The sequence below is a fragment of the Podarcis gaigeae genome, assembly GCF_964106915.1.
Source record: "Podarcis gaigeae genome assembly, chromosome: 10".
Taxonomy (NCBI): domain Eukaryota; kingdom Metazoa; phylum Chordata; class Lepidosauria; order Squamata; family Lacertidae; genus Podarcis; species Podarcis gaigeae.
Genome location: NC_139686.1, coordinates 12012137 through 12035415, shown reverse-complemented (window position 1 = coordinate 12035415; position 23279 = coordinate 12012137). Strand labels below are relative to the sequence as shown.

The 23279-nt window shown below is 46.6% G+C and overlaps 2 protein-coding genes across 18 annotated transcripts in view; both read left to right on the top strand.

Moving 5' to 3' along the window:
- ABCC9 (ATP binding cassette subfamily C member 9) overlaps positions 1-7217 on the top strand; it is an 88251-nt gene extending 81034 nt beyond the window's left edge. For 8 of the 17 annotated variants that reach the window (XM_083699837.1, XM_083699835.1, XM_083699833.1 and 5 more), the window contains 5 exons: positions 265-368; positions 1002-1135; positions 2301-2363; positions 3827-3998; positions 6878-7217. In XM_083699837.1, the coding sequence (XP_083555963.1) occupies positions 265-368; positions 1002-1135; positions 2301-2363; positions 3827-3964 (439 nt within the window). In that variant the 3' untranslated portion in view covers positions 3965-3998; positions 6878-7217. Of the gene's footprint in view, positions 1-264; positions 369-1001; positions 1136-2300; positions 2364-3826; positions 4111-4361; positions 4894-5271 lie in introns of all 17 variants that reach the window. The other 9 variants (XM_083699845.1, XM_083699846.1, XM_083699838.1 and 6 more) reach the window with 3 other exon arrangements.
- A 5784-nt stretch (positions 7218-13001) lies between these two features.
- KCNJ8 (potassium inwardly rectifying channel subfamily J member 8) lies at positions 13002-20860 on the top strand. Its single transcript, XM_083700741.1, has 3 exons — positions 13002-13468; positions 17489-17958; positions 19046-20860. Exons 2-3 carry the CDS (start codon positions 17594-17596, stop codon positions 19944-19946), a joined length of 1266 nt encoding a protein of 421 aa, XP_083556867.1. The 5' UTR covers positions 13002-13468; positions 17489-17593; the 3' UTR covers positions 19947-20860.
- Positions 20861-23279: the final 2419 nt, after the last annotated feature.

The following is a 23279-nucleotide window of genomic DNA, read 5'->3' as shown; positions in this document are numbered from 1 at the left end:
GCCATGTGAAAGAGGAGATTCGAATAAAAGGGGCACTAGTATACGGTCTAAAGTCACATGAGGCCACCACTTTGCTGAAGCTAAGCAGATCTGGGTCTGAAACCACATTATCACACATCCAGATCTATGACGGAAGAACAACAGGATAGATATGTAACAGAATAAGCATGTGCTCACTGAACGAATGAGCAGTCCAGCCAGGATTTAACTAGGCAATGTATCCAGCAACAGACTCTGAGCATTTCTACATTTCCCTTTCTTTAGCTTTAATTTGGATCCAGAGTGCAAATGTACGGATGATACGCTTTGGGAAGCTCTGGAGATTGCCCAGTTGAAGAACATGGTCAAGTCATTGCCAGGAGGTCTAGGTGTGTATATCGGGGGCAGATGCAATACTAGTTTGCCCCTATCAACACATGCAATTAAAAACAAGAGTCCAGCCTGCAATGGAATCATCTGGCTGCTTGATGTTTCAGAGAGCCGTTCCACAAGTTATGTTGGCAACAACTCTGGGTTTGTGGTCAGGTGTGTACTTGATAAGGCTGTGTACCCAATCCTGCCCCTCTGCATGATCCATGTGCCTGCAGTCTTTTGGTTGTCCTATTCATACGTTACTTTTTTGGGTGTACACTTTCAAAAATCTGCCCCACCTAGAGCGCATTGCAGTAGTCCAAGCGGGAGATAACCAGAGCATGCACCACTCTGGCAAGACAGTCTGTGGGCAGGTAGGGTCTCAGCTGGTGGACCAGATGGAGCTGGTAGACAGCCGTCCTGGGTACAGAATGAACCTGCGCCTCAATGGACAGCTGTGAGTCCAAAATGGCCCCAGGGTTGTGTTCCTGGTGCTTTAGGACAGATATTATGGAGAGACAGAAGTTCATGTACCAATGGTGTACCAATGGCGCCTTGCTCCAAAACTCCTTGAGGCTTGCCTGGTGATAAATGGCAGCTGGAGACAGGTGTAGAAATTCTAATTATTGCCTCCTCGGGCTCCCATCCAGATGCTATAGTAACTGAAGGAGGTGAGAACTTCAGCGTAGGCCAGCGGCAGCTCTTCTGCTTGGCTAGAGCCTTTGTACGCAAGAGCAGCATCCTCATCATGGATGAAGCCACAGCATCCATCGATATGGCCACGGTGAGTAAACCACTGTCCTCCTGTTTGCGTTTTTCTTAAGAAAAAGGGAACCAATTTCAGGCCACGGGCTGCATTGCTTTGTGGACAGACATCTGCAGCCAACATGTCAATTGTGGATGGCACTAGACAAAAGTAGGAAGAGCAAGGAATGTAATTATTATTTTTTTACCTTCAGCCAAGACTGAAGAAGACAATCCTATTCACCTAGTTCCACCCATTCAGAGGACTTACTTCTTCGGTTTACATCAGGGGTGGGGAACCCTTTTCGCCTTGAGGACTACATTCTTTTCTCAAGCAGCTCTTGAGGGCCATATGCCAGAGGTGGACAGGGCCAGAGGGGAACGTGGGCAGAGAAGCAAATGTAGCTTGTACCTTCACACACCAGGCTAGCTTCGCATTCACACTCTATCTCCCGTCCAGGCAAGCAAGATTCATGATCATTGTTCAAGGACACATTGCAGCCAGGCAAAAACACTCAAGTTGGGTGCCGAGCATCACGGGTGAGGGGTGTGACCTGAGGAAAGAGGGTGTCACTGAGGAGGAGGACCATGCCTGGGGACCGTTTTGTGGTCCAGGCAGAGAAGCTTGCAGGGCTACATTTGATCCCCACGCCTTAGGTTCCCAACCTCAGCACTACCACAAACAACTGACACATTTTTGTTCCTCCATGTTCATGTAGTAGGAGATCATGGAACCATTCCGTAACAATATGCAAAACTCAGACCAATTTGCTCAAGAGTCAGGTGCTGAACCATTACAGCGGAGGTCTTAGCACCACTTTGTACAGAATGCCTTCCAGGTCAGAAGTGGTGCTTTGGCCTGATGACCTCATAACGCAATAATAGGGTCTATCCCCCAAAGAGCTTGGTCAGGGAAAGTCCAGCCCCTGAATGGGAGATGTTGGACATGGTTGCTTTAGGAAATGTGGGGAGGGAGAAGATCTTGTTTCATTGTCTCACTGGGTTCCTTACTGAAAGATACTCAGAGTCGAGTATGAATTTCATGCTCTTTATTCAGCTCGTAGTAGCAATGAATGAAACAGTTTTACTCAATATTTAACCACAAGCCATGCAAGACCCAGACCCAGGAGCTTCTGTAGGTGGGGTCATATGAAAAGCTCCACTCCTGTGGTCATTAAGTGACTGTTGCATCTCTCATTTGCTAGGAGAACATTTTGCAGAAGGTTGTGATGACTGCCTTCGCTGATCGCACAGTGGTGACGATAGCTGTAAGTATGCCGTTCCACAGTGGACCTCCTTTCCGCATTTCCTCAGTGGATAATAAGCTTGGTCTGCTGGGAACAATGTCCTGAAGCACCATATGCAGAAGGAAAAGAAGCTCACCATCGGCTTACATTCACCTCTCCTGCCCCTCTTCAATCTCTGTTTCATCTGTAAAGCCAAGCCAGGCTTCTCAGAAAGCACAACTAAACCCTGGCTTGTGTCTAAGTCCAAACAAGAGATAGTAGTTTAAAACAAACTCTGGTCATTTTTTTTAAAAGCAAGCTGACTCCAAACCATGGTTTATGAAGCTGGCCTGTTTCACTAACCAAGGTTTGTTGTAAGCCATGACTTCTGCTTCATACATAAAGACAAGACAGGATGCTATGAAAGTGAAATCGAAAGCATTGGGAATCCTTCACCCAACCATGTAGGAGGAGGGGAAGGGAGAAGCATATGAGCCCAAGTCCTTTTGGGGCCTTTTTCCAGTTCATGCGTGTAGTGCTTAACCATGGTTTTGTGTTACATTCAAACACTGCCAGTATTAGATGAAATCCCAAGTTGACACTACTCCAGAATTTTGAGTGGGATCGAAATCCACACAAGGAGGCCTTTCCCATCTAGGAAACGGCAGATCCTGGGTGCAGACAGTCATGTGTGATGATGATAATGATTTATTACTTATACCCCGTCCATCTAATGGGTTTCCTCAGCCACTCTGGGCAGCTTCCAACAAGAGATTAAAAATACATTAAAACATCCGTCATTTAAAACTTCCCTAAACAGGGCTGCCTTCAGATGTCTTCTAAACATCAGAAAGTTGTTTATTCCTTTGACATCTGATGGGAGGGCGTTCCACAGAGTGGCTGCCACTATCGAGTAGGCCCTCCGCCTGGTTTCCTGTAACTTCGCTTCTCTCAGGGAGGGAACCACCAGAAGGCCCTCAGAGCTGGACCTCCGTGTCCGGGCAGAACGATAGGGGTGGAGACGCTTCTTCAGGTATACTGGGCCAAGGCCATTTAGGGCTTTAAAGGTGAGCACCAACACTTTGAATTACCTGTGACAGGGCTTTTTTTCAGCTGGAACGCACCAGAACTCAGTTCCAGCCCCTCTTGGGTGGGTGCCTTTTCCATTATAAGAGAACGAGGGAGGTGTTCATGGGGAGTTCTGGCTTCTCTTTGTCACTGAATTTGGAACAACCTGATAAATGAGGCATTATGGCGTGTATTTGGGGCAATAATACCCATCCGGTAAACGGAAGGAGGTAATTGTGGGAGTGAATAAGTACTGCTTTAGTGGGTTCTTATATAGATCACCATGCTGATTTCAGTCCTGGCATATTTACTTTACATGCTCCTCTACTCTCAATAAAGATCTCTGTCTGTATTTATTCTAAGCTTTCCTGTTCTTTGCATGGCATTCCCTTTCTGTTACTTTCCCTTTCCTTTCCTTTCCTTTCCTTTCCTTCCAGCACCGGGTCTCTCAAATCCTAGATGCAGACCTCGTCTTAGTCTTGTCCGAAGGCGATCTCGTCGAGTGTGACGCAGCAGCCAACCTGCTCCTCAAAGAGGGAGGCCTTTTCACCACTTTGGTGAAGACAAACAAATAGATACTCTTGACCCAGGATTCCGGAAAGATTTTCGGTATTAATTCACTCAGTCCTGTATGGTCCTGTTCTTCATTCAGTCTCTGAACAGTCAATCATGGTAGTGTTGGCGGAGGGCCTGGGGCATTCTGACACTTGAGATCCAAAGTGTTAAGTTGTGGGTGAACATATCAGACGACACAGCGATTCTTCAAACAGCTCTTGTTTATTCACAGGCCAGAACAGAACTGAACTGAAGGGTTCAGTCAGCCTGCTTATATAGAGCTCCAGTACAACGTAACTGTAACAATTTTCTAAAACTATCCAATCACTGAACGTCACTTTCAATCCCTTATTTGCATAACTATCTACAGTATCCCCCTGCTGGCCCAGGGTGAGAACTTCAGTACATAACACAAAGATTTTTACAGTAGGGCAGAATTTATTCCTGTATTAAATGCGGATGCCTGCTTCACTCTTCCAAAACAAAAAGAGAGAGGCAGGCATATTTTCTAGAATAGCTGCTACAACCAAGCCCTAAATAGTGTCAGAGCTGCCCACCTAGGAAACACCACTTTCTCCCATATGAAGTTAACCCCACCACCATTCTGAAATTTGAGATCAGATAATGAGGCCCTTCTGCAGGTGCCAACATTTATGAATTACACCCATGCAAATCAGAAGAAACCTTTTATTATGTAATTGCTCTACAGAGCTTTGGAACACCAAAGACAATTAGCTCTTCTCACTTTTTTCCATTCTTTAGCAAGCAAGCCAAGAGAGTCCTTTTTCTTTGAGCACCTGAGGAATAATTGCTCTACTACAACTAGGTCTATTACAGTTTATTTTAACAGTGCTTTGTGCCTTTTTGTTATTTTTTGTTATTTTTGTTTTGAATTTGTAGCATACAAATTTTAGATACCTTTAGGTACCTTTTAGGGATGTGGGTGGCTGTGGGTTAAACCACTGTGGGTTAAACCACAGAGCCTAGGACTTGCCGATCAGAAGGTCGGCGGTTCGAATCCCCGCGACGGGGTGAGCTCCTGTTGCTCGGTCCCTGCTCCTGCCAACCTAGCAGTTTGAAAACACGTCAAAGTGCAAGTAGATAAATAGGTATTGCTCTGGCAGGAAGGTAAACAGTGTTTCCGTGCGCTGCTCTGGTTCACCAGAAGCAGCTTAGTCATGCTGGCCACATGACCGGAAGCTGTATGCCGGCTCCCTCGGCTAATAAAGTGAGATGAGCTCTGCAACCCCAGAGTCGGCCACGACTGGACCTAATTGTCAGGGGTCCCTCTACCTTTACCTTTAGGTACCTTTTAGATACCTTTGAGGTGAGTTGTAGGTGTTTTTTGTATTTTTTTTTAAAGAAAAGCAACCTATGAATTTAATTATATGTGGCAACAGATGACTCATCATCCAAATGTGGATTCTTAAATAACAAAAGAAGTGTGGGTCATCGTTGTGCAGGGAGGGGTGTATCAACAAGCTTGGGGGAACCCCAAGATTTAAAGAAATTTAAAAAGGAACTTCAGAGGAAAGACTCTAAGTGGGCAGGAAGCAAAGCCCAAACAAAACAGCCCATAGAGGACTGAGCAGAGACTGTGAAGTATTTATGGTGAAGAGAAGGGATGCGAAACAAGGGGGGATTGGAATGGAGTATCCCAAAACAGGGCTGGCTGGCTGGCTTGAACCCTAAGAGGAATGCTCTGCTCTGCAACTGAGATGTCTCAGTTGGTAGACCATGAGACCCTCAATCTCAGTCGTGGGTTTGAGCCCCATGTTGAGTGGAAGACCCCTGCATTGCAGGAGCTTGGACTAGATGACCCCTGTGGTCCCTTCCAAGTCTACAATTCTATGATTTTGTAGCAGTTCCCACTACTGGGTATTCCAGCATTCTCCTTTGGGACTCGGAGATGGGATCCTGCATTCCACAAGGCAGTGTCAATGCGTCGGGAATTTCCCTGCACCTGTCAGCTATATATCCCCAGAGAATCACAATGTGCTCTTTACTCATTCCCTTGGAATGATGCCACCGGTCATAAATGGAAACAGGATGCCTTAGGTATACATCTTATTTTATATTTTTTAAAAGGTACTGTATTTTTCTGTGTATAAGACGCCCCCATGTATAAGACGACCCCTATATTTTTAAACCCCAAATTAAGAAATTAAGTTCTTTAGCTTTTTGGGGTAGGGGTGGTAACTTCTGCCAATCGCTCACCCACCTGCCTGCCACTGCCGATCACACACCTCACTGCAGCCACCAATTGTCTGCCCTTTCGCCGCCGCCACCAGCCCACCCACCCACTTGCCACAGCCGCCAATCACCTGCCCAATTGCCGCAGCCACAACCATTCGCCAGCAGGCCTTGCCACAGCCACCAATCACCCACCCAGTCACCACTGCCAATCTCCTGCTTGCTGCTGCCATTAATTCACTATCCAAGTATAAGAGGCTTCCTCAGCCTCGGCCCTCCAGATGTTTTGAGACTACAATTCCCATCATCCCTGACCACTGGCCTGCTAGCTAGGGATCATGGGAGTTGTAGGCCAAAAACACCTGGAGGGCTGAGGTTGAGGAAGCCTGGTGTATAATATGACACCCAATATTTGCCCCCCCTTTTTTTAGCAAAAAGCATTGTCTTATACACAGAAAAATACAGTAATTTCTGACTCGGTCTGCAGCAAGCCCTCTCTTCAAACCCCAGCTCAGCTTTTGCTGTTGTGGCTGCTGCTGGTTCACAGGTTACACACACTCTTAAATCCTAAATAAGTGGCTCAGCCCCAATGCATTTTAGCTGTGCATAAGGAACTGAGTGTGGGGTCCTCCACCATGTTGCTTGCGAATAATGCTCCTGGTCCAATAATTGTACGAACTCGGATCTAGATGATGCCTGGTAGGGAAATGAAATAATTTAGATATGTCTTTTAATTGTAGCACCGGGTCCACACCATCCTGACTGCAGACCTGGTCATTGTGATGAAGCGAGGGGTCATTTTGGAGTACGACACACCCGAAAATCTGCTGGCTCAGGAAGACGGCATCTTTGCATCCTTTGTTCGGGCCGACATGTGAAAGGGCTGGGGGGAAATGCATGCCACTGGCTTTTCTAATGCCTGACTTTTCAACGATTGAGGAAAAAACACATATGTATATTTTCTATACACTGTAGCATCACTGCAGACTTTGCCAAGGATTTTTGCATCTGTCTAATTTTTATAAACCCGAAACCTGTTATGTACGCTGACTTCAGTGCAATAAATTCTTCTTCACAAAACGCTAGGCAATCCTCCCTTGTATTTCCTTAGCAATTCAATCCCTTGGCATGGAGAGAGTTGGCAATTTCTTGGAGTACTCTGAGTCGAAATGTTCCCCTTTTTTGGTGCGCGAAAGGATTTACAGCACTGGGAATGGTAGCTGAATTCCTGGGTGGACTTTCCAGATGGAGAACGGTCCCAATCATTTTCCTCTGGGGGAGAAGAGAAGGGATAGGTAAAATCCAGATAAACACAATTATTGCTAACTTCTATTGAAAGCAAAGGAAAAGGATCTGCCATCTGATTTCATGCATGCTTCCTCAGAAGTAAAGTTCAGTATAGCCATGTGCTTAGGACCTGTACTAACAAACCCAACTCTTTTAAATGGATAATAATAATAATTTATTATTTATACCCCACCCATCTGGTGGGGTTTCCCCAGCCACTCTGGGCAGCTCCCGACAGAATATTAAAAACATGATAAACATTAAAAACTTCCCTAAACAGGGCTGCCTTCAGATGTCTTCTAAAAGTCAGGTAGTTGTTTATTTCCTTGACATCTGATGGGAGGGAACAGCCAGAAGGCCCTCAGAGCTGGACCTCAGTGTCTGGGCTGAATGATGGGGGTGGAGATGTTCCTTCAGGTGTACTGGGATTTCATTGCCACTATTTTTTAAGACATGATATATGCTCTGAGTCTTTTGCAGTGAATTCTGTTTTCCTTCAGGCAAAGTCCCAACCTGAACAGGAAGACTTTGCATGGACAGGCGGAGTCCCCCAAATCCCGGGCGCCCTCCCCCCGTCATGTGGAATAACGACTCAAGACAACGTGCTATGGGATTAAATTGGCCACAACTTTATTATATTTCAGACGTGGGTAGACCTTGGCTCAGGCATTGGGCGTTATCTGTCCCCAGCCCCCAGCCGGGGACCTAGGGAACATCAGGGTTATCCAGTGTGGGGGGGGATGGGCTGGCTCTGGAGAACACATGTTCAAGCAGAGATAGCCACCCCCATTACGCCGCCGCAGGGGAGAGCAACGATGACCTCTCGGCGTACGGTCAAAGCCTCCCTTCAATGGGGAACCCTGGTATCGCCACTGCAAAGAGGAAGACTAAAGGATTCTGCCCAAGGCCTGGTACCACCAAAGTTGTGACGTTTTGCTATGGGAAAGGCCAAACCTGCCAATGCAGGGGAATTCCTTTCCGGCCCTTTAACAGCGACCTTGACGTAGCACCGCCCACATACCTGTGAAGAAAAGTTAACCTGCAAAATAAGACTTAGCTGAGGGTGGGGGAAGCTCTGGAGCCAAGTGAGGATTCCCAGGTAAGATCCTCCCTCTATTGTGTGGGTGAGTAGTCCCTCCCCTACCTGGCCTGGTCTCCTTGGCAACACTTCTCCCAGGCGGGATTGGACAACTGACTGAGGTAGGTGGAGACCTCCAGGTATCCCACCTGAGGGAAGGCGAAGCCAAGCCTGTGTTGATGGAGCCGCTCCATATCCAGGGGCTGTGTGCGTCCATGCAAAGGGCGCCCCCCCATTTTATGTGGGGAGCGGTCATTACAGCAACTAGTCTATGTGTAGACAAAATTATTCCAGTACCTATGAACCCCATACTACCTAGAGCAGGGATGGGGGGGGCATTGCCTCTGCATGCTGTTGGACTCCAAACCCCATCAGCCTGAGCCAGCATGGCCAAAGGTCAGGGATGTAGCTCAGCTGTGGAGTCACTGTGTTGGCTATCCCTGCAAACATGTATATCTGGCGGCTCACTGTGCAGCACGTCCTGATGATTGTATGCAATTTCCCCCATATATTTTGGCAAATTTTGGCAAAGCATTATTTCCCCTAACCCAGCCTTTCTCAAACTGTGGGTCCCCAGATGTTGTTGGACTACAACTCCCATCACCCAGAGCTACCAGAGCTCAGGGGTGGTGGGAGTTGTAGTCCAACAACATCTGGGGACCCACAGGTTGAGAACCACTGCGTAACCTTATTTGTTTTGTAAAATTTATACATCTGCCTGATTGCAAAAGAAAACCTCAAAGGAGTTTGCAAAAAAGATAAAACCATATAACCAAGGAAACGTTTGCAATGCATTAAAACACAAGAGGTTAAAATAACAAAAAAGGATTAAAACTGACACCAGCATTTCTAAGCCTCTGGTTAGGCTTGCCTAGATGAGAATGTTTTTAGCAGGTGCCGAAAAGAGTAAAGTGAAGGTGCCTGCTTGATCTCAATAGGCAGGGAGTTCCAAAGTTTTTACAAATATAATGTGGCATCCGTGGTATTATGTGGCATCTGTAGCAGTGCCAAATTCACCAACTGAAGCAGTTGAGTAAGGCATTTTTGTATGTCATTATTGTGGATATTTGCATTCATATGCACACATAACCATGGTATATGTGTTTTTGAACATAGTTAAAGGTAAAGGGACCCCTGACCATTAGGTCCAGTCGTGACCGACTCTGGGGTTGCGGCGCTCATCTCGCTTTATTGGCCGAGGGAGCCGGTGTACAGCTTCTGGGTCATGTGGCCAGCATGACTAAGCCACTTCTAGTGAACCAGAGCAGCGCACGGAAGCACCATTTACCTTCCCACCGGAGCGGTACCTATTTATCTACTTGCACTTTGACGTGCTTTCAAACTGCTAGGTGGGCAGGAGCAGGGACCGAGCAACGGGAGCTCACCCCGTCGCGGGGATTCAAACTGCCAACCTTCTGATCGGCAAGTCCTAGGCTCTGTGGTTTAACCCACAGCGCCACCCGCATCCCTCACAGTTGGCTAAAGAACGGCATTGGAGGAATGCCAATTCTGAAGGCTGCATTTCAGTTCAAATGTTATTTGGCGAAGCGTGAATTAAGTAGGTATGCATTTAAATACTGAATGGAAATTACAACCCCCCCAAAATGCCTAGGAGCTACAAAAAGGCTATGGGTAAAAGCAATAATATTGCATGGAACCAGCTGCCTCCTAGGAATGAAGAACCACCGTTGTGTTTCTTTTGGGGTGGGGAAACCAGTTTAAGATCGACACAGAACTTGCCTGAAAGCAAGTCCTCCACAATCTGTTCAAGAGCTGCCACAATTAATTCTGCAAGTTACTGAGTGCTTTGACCAGGTTCTAGCACTCTGTATGTCGTTCTCCAGAGTGAAGTCTATTAAGATTATCGTTTCTCATGAGATAAGAGGACTTTGACTCTTGCAAACGAAGAGTGAGCATGAGACTCGTATCTCAGTCCAAGTCAATTGCACGCCAAAGGAGCAACGTTGAGTTGCAAGCTATTGGCAGCCCTGTGTGGGACATTGCTGTCCAGATGAGTTGTAGAATCATAGAATTGTAGAGTTGGAAGAGACCACAAGGGTCATCTAGTACAACGCCCAGCAATGCAGGAATCAAATTAGGATGAATGCTCAATAAACTGGGCACCTGGAAGCAACCTGGGTCTCCCCAATCTTACTCTTAAGTCTAAACCACAGCACACTGCCTATCTGATCACTGTCTGAGTTGAGCATCTCATTGGCTTCGGGTTGACAGTTAAAGTCACATGTACTTTTCTAAACTTCGTTTTATACATCAGCCTCATTGTTTATCCTTCTGATTATGAACCCTAATAGTTGGCTGGGGTGGGTGGGGGGAGTGGAATCAGATTTCCAAGAATTCAAGTTTCCATTAAACAGACGACGTTGAGTGCCAGAATTATACACTCTGCCGGCTCAAACCAGTGGGAAAACTTCACGGCCTCCTTCTGCTGTGCCCTGATTAGCTTTGTTTTGTTTTGAAATGGGTTTTGGCCTGCATGATTTCTTCAGTTTCCACGGCATATTTCTCAGGGTATGTGTGTGAGAGAGATTTACGTTAAGGAGACCTTTTTATGAGAAGACCAGAGATTTAGAGGAAACAATTTGCCGGCGTTCAAACAGCAATAGCTTGCACTTTGAATGCAAATAATGCACACCATTTTGGGCCTTGACCTTTGGGCAACCACTGCAAAATTTAGAAGACAAGCTTAGCTGGGCACAATCCAGGGAAACTCAGTTACAAGGAAGCCCTACTGAAGTCAAGGGAGTGACTAAGTTTTCCAGAGGAGGACACAGGCCCAACCGATGTCTTCCAAAACCTTCCATGGCTGCAGGGCTGTCACACCCATGAGGCCTGATGAGGCAGTAGCCTCAGGCAGCAGATCCAGTCTCCGCAGAGCATGGTGTTATTCAGTGGTCTGTGTTTGCCTGAGCTTGAGTCTGGACTAAGGATTTATGAGCACCTGTGTCCTGATTCGATACATGATGTCCAATCACAGAACATTTCAGGACTCGGGCCTCTGCCATTGGCCCTTGGAGTCATGATTCACAGCTTAGAAGTTGAGACAGCCAATCACGTTGGGAGTGGGAGTGGCCCAGGCTTTCAGGAATGTATATAAGCAGTTGCTTTGCCCCTGTTTCCTAGTTATGTAGGTCATGAAATGTTCTGGCTGTTATCACTGTGTCTTGCCTCGTGGGAACCCACCAGTGATCTAGGGAGGAAGAATTGGTGGGGCTACAGAGGAGGAGAAAATGGGAGCGGGAGAGTGTCTTCTCAAATTCCATGTCCAGTACTGGGATGGACCTTCAAGTGTTCCTATTTTCCAGAGACAGTCCCGGATTTACAGAAGCCGTCCCGGTTTCTGATTTGATCCCAGAATGTCCCGCTTTTCCTTAGGATGTCCCTATTTTCATCAGAGTGTAGAGCTCTGCAACTCCCCCTCCCACTGAGCCAAGGATATAAATAACTATGCAGCCTTTAGAAGACACCTGAAGGCAGCCCTGTATGGGGAAGTGGTTTGTTTTTTCTTAATGTTAAATGTTTTATTATTTATTTTATTTATTGAATTTATATACCACACTATACCCACAAGTCTCAGGGTGGTTCGCAGAATAAAATCAAAATATAAAACCACAAAATGTTTAATCAAAACAACAACAACTCAATAACTCCCCACCGATGGGTGGGGTATACATAATAAAATTGTTATCATCATTATTATGGAATCGGACATCCCTATTCTGTGCAAATAGGACATTCCAGGATCAAATCAGAAACCAGGATGGCTTCTGCAGTATCTTCTGTGACATTGCAAGGGATCCCAGATCGCATGTTATGTAGTGAGTTGAATAGGATCCAAAATGCAGCAGTCTGATTGGTCCTAGAGCAATAGGATCCAAAATGCAGCAGTCTGATTGGTCCTAGAGCAATAGGATCCAAAATGCAGCAGTCTGATTGGTCCTAGGACAATGCAGCAGTATGACTGCAGGAGCCACCCAATCCAGCTCCAGATAGAAGTGAATCCACAATCTGATTGGCCTACAGGAGAATTCCAGAATTAGCCAATCACGTGCAGCCCATTGTGTAAATAATGTATATAAAGCAGATACTTTGAGGGGACTTTCATTCCCTCCTCACCACTATGAGCTGAATAAAGAGCATGAAATCCACTCTTGGATTTCATTGCACCTCTTAAATCACATGGCACAACAGCTTAGGGAGAGCACTATGCCTGCCGGGCCTCCCAAGAGAGGTTCGATCCCTATAAGGTCAGAAAGGTCAAATATTTCAGCCCCCTGTTTCTTATGGAAAACAGCCAACCACCGAATCAACTGGCCGGGATGGAAACTCCGAAGATGGAGTTTCTTTGCTGTAGCTTGTCACTGAGCCCTATTCAGGCCAGAGGTTAAAAGAGAATTTAATTCTCTCTCTCTCTCTTGCTCTCTGCGTCAGTGGTGCTTGGACTGGGGCCAGCATCCCTCCCCCTGCTCTCTCTGTCCCATCCCCAAACTCAGGGGAAACGCTGAAAACTTTGCAACGATCTGTATGTCGAGGGAGGAGGAAGATGAGAAGAGGGAGGGCTCTGGTCGCTGCTACTGTTGATGTCAAGATTCCTCTTTCCTACCTAGCGCCATACACAGCCTCAGCCAGTCTTTCCAGAACTTGGATCTCCTTCATCCCCCTCCACTCTCTCTCTCCTCCGCCCCTCTCTCTTCCTCTCCGCCGAAGAACATCTCCCGGGCCAAGGCAGATCAAATAATGGCTCTGCCAACTCTCTGACCACCACGTCCAGTCTGCAGGCCAAGCGGCCGAAGAATCCCAGAGGGGAGCAGAGAGTGAGGAAGACCAGCAATACCTGTGTCTTAAATCCTGCCTTTTGCCTCTTGGGGATTCAGCTGCCATGGAAGCTCAAAGGATCTGGCCAGGCTGAGAGCCCAGGCTGCATCTGTTCTGTCGCTGCAGAATCTCCGTAAGTTTCCACTTTCTTTCTTGGGTCTGTCTGAGTTCCCTTAGTCGGTGTCCCCTTAATGCTAAGGAAGTCAGTTCAGGTGTCTGCAGCTGTTGCGGCTTCGCATTTTCATTCGGCATCCCCACACCCCGGGACTTAAAACAAGCTGTTATCCCCTCCTCTCAAAGTAACTTTTATGTAAGAGTTCTGGTGGTGGATTTTGAAAGTGATGCTCTGTGCTTTTGGAGAGCCCTTGAGGGGATTTTCTCCCTTGTCTAAGGCAGGGTTGTTACCTCAGGATAAGAACTTAATTCGTTCTGGAGGTCCGTTCTTAACCTGAAACTGTTCTTAACCTGAAGCACCACTTTAGCTAATGGGTCCTCCCGCTGCCGTCGCTGCACGATTTCTGTTCTCATCCTGAGGTAAAGTTCTTAACCCGAGGTACTATTTCTGGGTTAGCAGAGTCTGTAACCTGAAGCGTCTGTAACCTGAAGCGTCTGTAACCCAAGGTACCACTGTACATGGTACAAGAAGGGATTTCAGACATGCTCAGAGGAACTCTTATTAACATGGCACAGGGCTCATACTGAGGGAAAAAGAGCCCCTGCTTGCCCCTGCTCAGATTAAAAAGTGCCTGCAGGATGACATAGTCTTTCGTTTTTATTTTCCGTTTTCCAGGCTTCATAGGATTATTCGTAGCAGACATTTCCATTGAATATTATGTCAACACTTATAGGTATTTCACGTTTTACTAGTCAAGAAGCAGCAATCAACTATGTTTTACTCCGAGTACATCCAACGAAATGCATATACATGCCTAAGTTAGGTCCATTTATTTCAATAGGTCTACTCTGACTTAAAACTTAGTTCAGCGCCGCTCCTTCTGTGTCCTTGGTTTGTTGTACAACTTTTCTCCTGACATGAAGCACATGTGCAAACGTGTTTAGGAAAACTAGCATTTTATTTGGAGGACTAGCATTTAAAATGCTAGAAGCAAGCTTTTGAGTCAAACAGGGCTCTTCAACCAGGCCAGGTATTTATTGTTTGTTTGTTTTGCGGACCACAGGGTAATGGGATATCACTTTCCTGGGATACTGAATACTTGCCTTTAATAGTGTATCCCAGCCATTTCTGGATTAGCAACTTCTGTGTTTCTGGGTTTCATGCATATAGGAAGAGCCCTGTGTGACTCAAAAACTTGCTTCCTGCATTGTAAATAAACACCAGATTCCCAAACAAAGATGCTTTCTCTTTCTTGTATCGTGAAACTGACACAACTGCTAAGGCTCTGTTTATCCCTTAGTATTTCTCAGCCTTTGTTGGGAAGTCCCCCCAAATGCATTCATACACAGTATTCCATTTGCTAGAAACATGTCGGTATAATGGGGGAAAGAGTTTAAACAGTGTGTTTAACCTTTCATGTTGCCCAAGAAAGTACTAATTAAACCCAAATGGCCTTTGGATGATGTTTATATGAGTTTAGTTGGAGAACCTGTGGATTTCTGCTTTTCTAGGGCACAAATCCTTTGTGGGACTCATCCACAGAATCATAGAATGGTAGAGTTGGAAGGGACCCCGAGGGTCATCTAGTCCAACCCCCCACAATGCAGGAATCTCAACTCAAGCATCCATGGCAGATGGCCATCCAACCTCTGCTTAAAAACCTGCAAGGAAGGAGAGTCCACTACCTGCTGTCTGTTCCACTGTTGAACAGCTCTTACTGGAAGAAAGTACTTTCTAATGTTTAGCCAGAATGGCCTTTCTTGTAATTTGAATACATCAGTTTTGGGTCCCACCCTCTTGAGCAGAAGAAAAGCGGCTTGTTCCATTTCTCATGTGACAGCTCTTCAGATTGACAAACTAAATATTTTTGCAGGCGGTGGGGGGGGGGGGGAGACAATTTCATTATCGAGGAATGCAAGTCCAATGGAATCGCAGAGTTAAAGTAAATTATCAAATCATTAATTCTAGCATGAAGGGGGCCTACAAAATAATATAATTTGGCATCTGAACAATTGGCATTATTAATTGTATTATAATTTGGTATTGTGACAATGAGGCTTTTACTGGGTTATTGTAATTGAAAGCTAATAAAAAGTATTACACTAAAAAAAGGAAGTCCAATGGAATAATGAAAATGAATGCTTTGAAGTTGCAATCCAGAATTATTATTTTTTATTGACTTAAGAAAATTATACAGACAGCAAAACGAAGAAGTCTAAGTTAACATTGCCTTCTACCGATAAGAAATAATAATAACTATTACAATAATGAAGATACTAAAAGTACATTTACTTCCCCTTTTGAACTTCTATTCGGATTACAATATATTACTATTCTATAAGGATCTATTATATCCTTTGCTGTCCCATATAGTATTTTATTTCCCAAATTCAACCCAACCCTCCCCTCCACCCCTCTGCTTCCCTTCACCTGTGTGAGATCTTCCCAGCATATTTTTTTCTAGTTGCTTTAACAAAATAAAATAACATGAAAACTGATAAATTATAATTACCTCTTTTGTCCTTACACGCTTAACAATGACCGCTCCCCGCTTAAAACGGGGGGCGCCCTTTGCGTGGACGCATGCAGCCCCTAGATCTGGAGCGGCTCCAACAGCATAGGCTAGGCTTTGCCTTCCCTCAGGTAGGATACCTGGAGGTCTCCCCCTACCTCAGTCAGTTGTCCAATACCACCTGGGGGAAGAGTTGCCAAGGAGACCAGACCAGGTAGGGGAGGGATTACCTGCCCACACAAAGGAGGGAGGATCTTACCTGGGAATTCTCACTTGGCTCCAGAGCTTCTCCCACCCTACTCACCCTCAGTCAATGTCTTATGTTGCAGGTTAATTTTCCTCACAGGTTTTGCAGGTTAACTTTTCTTCACAGGTATGCGGGCGCTGCTACGTTAAGGTCACTGTTAAAGGGCCGGAAAGGAATTTCCCTGCATTGGCAGGTTTCGCCTTTCCCGTAGCAAAACGTCACAACTTTGGCGGTATCAGGCCTTGGGCGGAATCCTTTTGTCCATCTTCCTCTTTGCAGTGGCGATACCAGGGTTCCCCGTTAAAGGGGTTTCTGAAGGGAGGCTTTGACCGTACGCTGGAAGGTCGTCATTGCTCTCCCCTGCGGCGGCGGCGTTACGGGGGCGGCTATCTCTGCTTGAACATATGTTCTCCAGAGCCGGCCCACCCCCCCCCCCACACTGGATAACCCTGATGCTCCCTAGGTCCCTGGCTGGGGACTGGGGAGGGAGAACGCCCAATGCCTGAGCCAAGGTCTACCCACATTTGAAATTTAATAAAGTTGTGGCCAATTTAATCCCATAGCACGTTGTCTTGAGTCGTTATTCCACATGACGGGAGGACCGCGCAGGATCTGGGGACTCCGCCTGTCCACGCAATTGCCTATTAAGAGTTCTGCTTTAACACCATATTTCTTAATGTATTCACCTATACATTCCCATTCTGTATAGAATTTTTGATTGGAGCAGCCCAGAATTCTTGGATTTGTTTGTAACAAGAGTGCAAAAGTTCTCCTAGCTTGTACAGAAACCGTTGATCCTCAGATGAGAATCCCCACCCTCCTGGCAAATCTCCCCAAAATTTCTTTCTTAAAGGTAAAGGGACCCCTGACCATTAGGTCCAGTCGCGGACGACTCTGGGGTTGCGGCGCTCATCTCGCTTTATTGGCCAAGGGAGCCGGCATTCAGCTTCCGGGTCATGTGGCCATCATTACTAAGCAGCTTCTGGCGAACCAGAGCAGCACACGGAATGCCGTTTACCTTCCCGTCGGAGAGGTACCTATTTATCTACTTGCACTTTGACGTGCTTTCGAACTGCTAGGTTGGCAGGAGCAGGGACCGAGCAATGGAAGCTCACCCCATTGTGGAGATTCGAACCGCCAACCTTCTGATCGGCAAGTCCTAGGCTCTGTGGTTTAACCCACAGCGCCACCCGCGTCCTAGCTAGGTCTATAATCATTGGCAAGAATGGAGTGAATTAGTGGGTTGGGGTGACTTATGCAAGCTCCTTTCTTTCTCCAGGATCGGATAGAGAAAACAGAATACACGAGAGGTCTCTATAGGATTCTTCCATCCTCTCCACCTCTGCCCATTTTCGGTTGATTGGTGGACTATGGTGACAGGGAGATGTTGGCCAGGAAGAGCATCATCCCCGAAGAGTATGTCCTCGCACGGATCGCGGCCGAGAACCTGGGCAAGCCGCGCGTCAGAGACCGGCAACAGAAAGCCCGCTTCATCGCCAAGAACGGGGCTTGCAACTTGGCTCACAAGAACATCCGCGAGCAAGGGCGCTTCCTGCAGGACATCTTCACCACCCTGGTGGACTTGAAGTGGCGCCACACGCTGGTCATCTTCACCATGTCCTTCCTGTGCAGCTGGCTCTTCTTCGCCATGATGTGGTGGCTGGTGGCCTTTGCTCACGGGGACATGGACAAGCCGTGCACAACCAGCGAGGACATCACTAGGTGGAAGCCCTGTGTCACCTGCGTCAGGTAATAGCGACAATGATTGATTAAATTTCTTGCAACCCAAAGCAACTATACGAAAAGCAAAAGGCAAGCCGTACATTGATTAAAACCAAGGGGGAAATACACAAGAAAAATTAAATACAGTTGTACCTTGGAAGTTAAATGGAATCCATTCCAGAAGTCCATTCGACTTCCAAAATGTTCAAGAACCAAGGCGCAGCTTCTGATTGGCCGTAGGAAGTTGCTGCAGCCAATCAGAAGCTGCAATGGACGTTCAGGTTCCAAAGAACATTTGCAAAATGGAACAATCACTTCTAGGTTTGTGACGTTCAGGAGCCAAAACATTAATCTTGCTAAGCATTCGACTTCCAAGGTATGACTGTACATTTAAAATGTTGTGAACAGCCCTGAGATCTATGGATAAGGGGCAGTGTACAAATTTTAACACACACACACACACACCGATTTACAAGACCATTATCATCCAAAGTCCTAGCTGAATGTTTTTGCCTGGCACCTAAACATATCCAGTGTTGGCGTCAGGTGAGTCTCCCTGGGGAGAGCATTCCACAATTGAGGAGCCACACAGAAAAGGCCTGCTCTTGTGTTGCTACCTTCTGGACTTCTGAAGAACAGCCCCAGTTGATGATTGCATCCACCCACTTTCTCCATGCCATGGATAATTTTACAAAAATATTCTAGCATGTTGCCTCTTACTCGCCTTTTCTCTAAAAGCTCCCCTCCCCACTGGTCTCCCAGAACCAGAAGGGGCATGAAAAGAGCCGAGGAGAGATTGGTGACAGGCAGGCACAGTCTCTGATTGCTTGGGGGAAGCCCTGTAGAGGAGGGGACTTAGCTAGCTATGGTCAGTCTCAGCAACTGCTTCATGGGGGTAAGACCTGCCAGAGATGAGTCACTGTGCTCATTAGGCCTGACACTCCTGTGCAGATCATGATTTTGCTAATAAAGAGTTAACTCCATCTTGCATGGTGTGATTTACTGCTGGCTCGTTCCCGACGGTACATAAGTTTCAGTAATGGATAACACAAGTTGCCCATCATACAGTATTTGATAATGGTGTGCATTGTTTTCCCTCTCTCCTTTCCCTTAGGTCTTTCACCTCCGCATTCCTCTTCTCTATTGAGGTCCAGGTGACCATTGGCTTTGGAGGGAGGATGATGACAGAAGAATGTCCCATAGCGATCACCGTACTGATGCTCCAGAACATTGTGGGCTTGATCATCAACGCCGTCATGCTGGGTTGCATCTTCATGAAGACGGCGCAGGCACACCGGCGAGCCGAGACCTTGATATTCAGCCGGAACGCGGTCATCGCGGTACGCAATGGCAAACTCTGCTTCATGTTTCGTGTTGGGGACCTGAGGAAAAGCATGATCATCAGTGCCTCAGTGCGGATCCAGGTGGTCAAGAAGACCACCACCCCTGAAGGAGAAGTCATCCCGATCCACCAGCTAGACGTCCCGGTAGACAATCCCATTGAGAGCAACAATATTTTCCTAGTGGCCCCTTTGATTATTTGCCACATCATTGACAAGCGGAGTCCTCTGTATGACATCTCCGCCAATGACTTGGCCAACCAAGACCTAGAGATCATTGTCATACTTGAAGGTGTGGTGGAAACCACTGGAATCACCACCCAAGCAAGAACGTCCTACATATCCGAAGAGATCCTCTGGGGCCACCGCTTCGTGCCCATCGTAGCAGAAGAAGAAGGGGCCTACGCTGTTGACTACTCCAAGTTTGGCAACACGAGCAAAGTCGCAGCGCCGCGTTGCAGTGCCAAGGAGCTGGACGAGAAGCCTTCCATCCTCATCCAGACCCTCCAGAAGAGCGAGCTGTCACACCAGAACTCCCTGAGGAAACGCAATTCCATGCGGAGAAATAACTCCATAAGGAGGAACAACTCCATGAGGAGGAATAATTCATCCTTTGTGGTGCCCAAGGTCCAGTTCATGACACCGGAAGGAAACCAGAACTTGCTGGAGACATGACAGGTCTCAAGCAATCCCACACACTATTCTGTAAAGAAAAGACCTCTTAAGACTTTAACTTGGTGTAAAAAATTAATGGAGCTGGGAGCTATTTATTATATGCAAGCACCAGGTCGAACCAAATGGAGCAGAGGTAGGGGACGTGTTGCCATCCAGATGATGCTGGACTACAGTTCCCATCATTCCTAACTTTTGGCCATGCTAGCAGGGTCTGGTGGGAGCCCAGAGCCCCACAACACCTGGAGGACCACAGGTCCCTCACCCCTGAAATAGAGAGAAACACTGTAATTGTCGTGTAGTTGTCACTGACATGGTCTACCAGAGCCAGGCCCACCTTCCAGCATGTGTACCATTTTAGACCGGAGAACTTTCCTCTAGACTAGCCTTCCTCAGCCCAGTGTCCTTCGGGTGTTGCAGGACTTCAACTCCCATCAGCCTCAGTCAGCATGGCCAATGGGCAGGGGTGATGGGAGTTGTAGTCCAACAACATCTGGAGGGCACCTGGTTGGACAAGATGGTTCCATACAAAAATACAATGAATGCCTTCAGGTTTTTAAAGCACTTCACAGATGAAACTAGGCCAGTGTCAGGAGGGAGCCAGCAATAAATCACACACAGTAAGTGAAGTTAACTCTTTATTAGAAGAAACAGGATCTGTTCATGAGTGCCAGGCCTAATGAGCACAGCAACTCCTCTTCAGTAAGTCTTGCCCCTATGAGGCAGTTGCAGAGACTAAAGGTCCCCACCTTCCACAGCTGCCTAAGTCTCTTCCTCTCCAGGGCTTTGCCCAAGCAATCTGAGACTGCGCCAACATGCCTGCCTTTGCTCCTCCCACTTCATGCCCTCCTGGTCCTGGAAGACCATAAGAGAGGGGAGCTTGCTCCAGGCATAGTTCAAAGTTCTGGCATTGTTGTTGTTGTTGTTTAGTCGTTTAGTTGTGTCAGACTCTTCGTGACCCCATGGACCAGAGCATGCCAGGCACTTCTGTCTTCCATTGCCTCCAGCAGTTTGGTCAAACTCATGTTCATAGCTTTGAGAACACTGTCCAACCATCTCGTCCTCTGTCATCCCCTTCTTCTTGTGCCCTCCATCTTTCCCAACATCAGGGACTTTTCCAGGGAGTCTTCTCTTCTCATGAGGTGGCCAAAGTACTGGAGCCTCAGCTTCACGATCTGTCCTTCCAGTGAGCACTCAGGGCTGATTTCCTTCAGAATGGATAGGTTTGATCTTCTTGCAGTCCATGGGACTCTCAAGAGTCTCCTCCAGCACCATAATTCAAAAGCATCAATTCCTCGTCGATCAGCCTTCTTTATGGTCCAACTCTCACTTCCATACATCACCATGGCATTGCTGTAAACAACCCTAAATGACCTAGAGTACTTCTTGAACCAGGGAGTTGGACCCAGCCTTAGAATTATGCTTAAATCAACAGGACTTGAGTAGAATGAACTGAAATATTACCATGCCCCTGCAGCGATCAGAAGTGGGTGGAAAAAGAGGTGAGGTAAAATTCACTTCACTATGTAGTAAGATTCTGTGTAGGGAACGTTTACCAGCAAATACCACAGTTATTGTCATTCAAATCTTTTTTTTAAAAAAAAGAAAATAATGCACATCAGAAAACTATATTAAGAACCTCAGCATATGTAGATCTTCTAGTTGTCCACTTCATAAAGACAACCTTTTTAAATAAAGTTTTTCCCCACTTTCTTTGTTGTGATGTGTAATTATGTTTAGGTTTTATGTCCTGAAACTCTGCCTATGTCCCTCCATATCAGTTGGCTAGCTAGATGCTCACTTTGGATCAGTGAGATCTGGAACTGTGACTGAGCCAACTGATGACAAGAAGAGACAACCTTGACTCATAACAATATCAGGACTGCAGCATCATTTCTCTAGGCCTGGTTGAAACACTGATTTTTTCAAAATTCCATTATATATATTGTTATGGGGGTGGTGGCTAACTTGAATGATATTTGGAGGAGGGAGGTCCCCTTACATGCAGGTGATTCTGTATCCAGTGAGTTTTAGAATCAAGCACAAGAAGCTGTTGAGCCAGTCAGACATTTCTCCTTATCAGGAAATCGCCTTAGCTGGCCAGCTAAGCGCTCTCATCAGCATCTTAAAGATGCTGTGTTGCCATAGCGACAGCTAAGTGATGGTGATCTACAGGAGAGTGGGATAGGCATTTTCCCCACCTGCCTTCACCTGGCTAGATGCAACATTAACCTAGGATGGGGAATGATAGGTCACAGAGGGTTTTTGTGTGTGTGAGAGAGTGTGTGTATTGGCTGATGCTGGAAGCTGGATACACAGAGGATTGTCTCGCTCTGCACTGGACCCAAAGCTATGTCTTTGAGATCCCCTGGAAACCTAATGGGGAGGGAAAGGTCTGTTGAAATGTCAGTGCTGTGCGCCCCTCCAAGCTAGGCTCAGGTTGTGAGTGTGTGTAAATAAAACCATATATCCTAAAGGCACCACAGTCTCCGTTGACCTTCATTCCAAGGAAACCGAACCCCAGGTAAGATCTGGAACCACTGAAGTCTCTTGCTACTCAGAGATTTGGGGCGCATGGATAGATCTAGCTATCAAAGGAACATAGGAAGATGCCTTCTACTGAATCAGACCATTAGTCCATTAGTCTAGCTCAGAATTGTCTACACTGACATTCCCAGTCCTCTCTTAGGATTGAACTTGAGATCTTCTGCTTGCAAAGCAGATGCTCTACCACTGACCTATGGCTAAAATATATCAGCTCCCCGTGTTGCTTACAGGCCATTAGACCCTATAAGCAAGGCAAACTTACAAAAAACCAAGAAATTGGAAGACACATCACAAAAGGAAAATGAGTTGGGAGGGAGGAGGAAGTACAGAAGATATAAGTTTTTGGTTCCAAGCTCCTCTGGTGACCAGCTGGGGAGGAAAACGTTGAGAAGTGGAGGGGCATAAAGTAGTTGTTTCTCGGCTCTGCCAATGGACAGGCCCATTGGTCTCATTTCTTCCTTGGAGAGGTTGGATGGGGGTTTGTGAGCTGAGACTCCTGAATTGCAGGGAGTTGGACTAGATGACCCAAAGGGTCCCTTCCAACTTTACAACTCTATGATTCCTCCATAGCTGTCAACGTTTCCCTTTTTTAAAGGGAAATTCCCTTATTCTGAAGAGGATTCCTCACAAGAGAAGGGAAAAGTTGACAGCTATGAATTCCTGTGACTCCTCAGCAGAGCTGGTGGTGGCTCTGCATCGGCATTTTGTTCTTGCTTTGTTTTTCCAAAATAGACCAAGGAAAGCCTTGCCAGTTTTGAAAGAAACAGAATAACTGATGGATCTCCCTTA

Coding starts and splice junctions, on each gene's coding strand:
- KCNJ8 (XM_083700741.1), top strand. CDS start 17,594: ATGTTGGCCAGGAAGAGCATCATCCCCGAAGAGTATGTCCTCGCACGG. Junction 17,959..19,045: donor CCCTGTGTCACCTGCGTCAG/GTAATAGCGACA, acceptor CCTTTCCCTTAG/GTCTTTCACCTCCGCATTCC.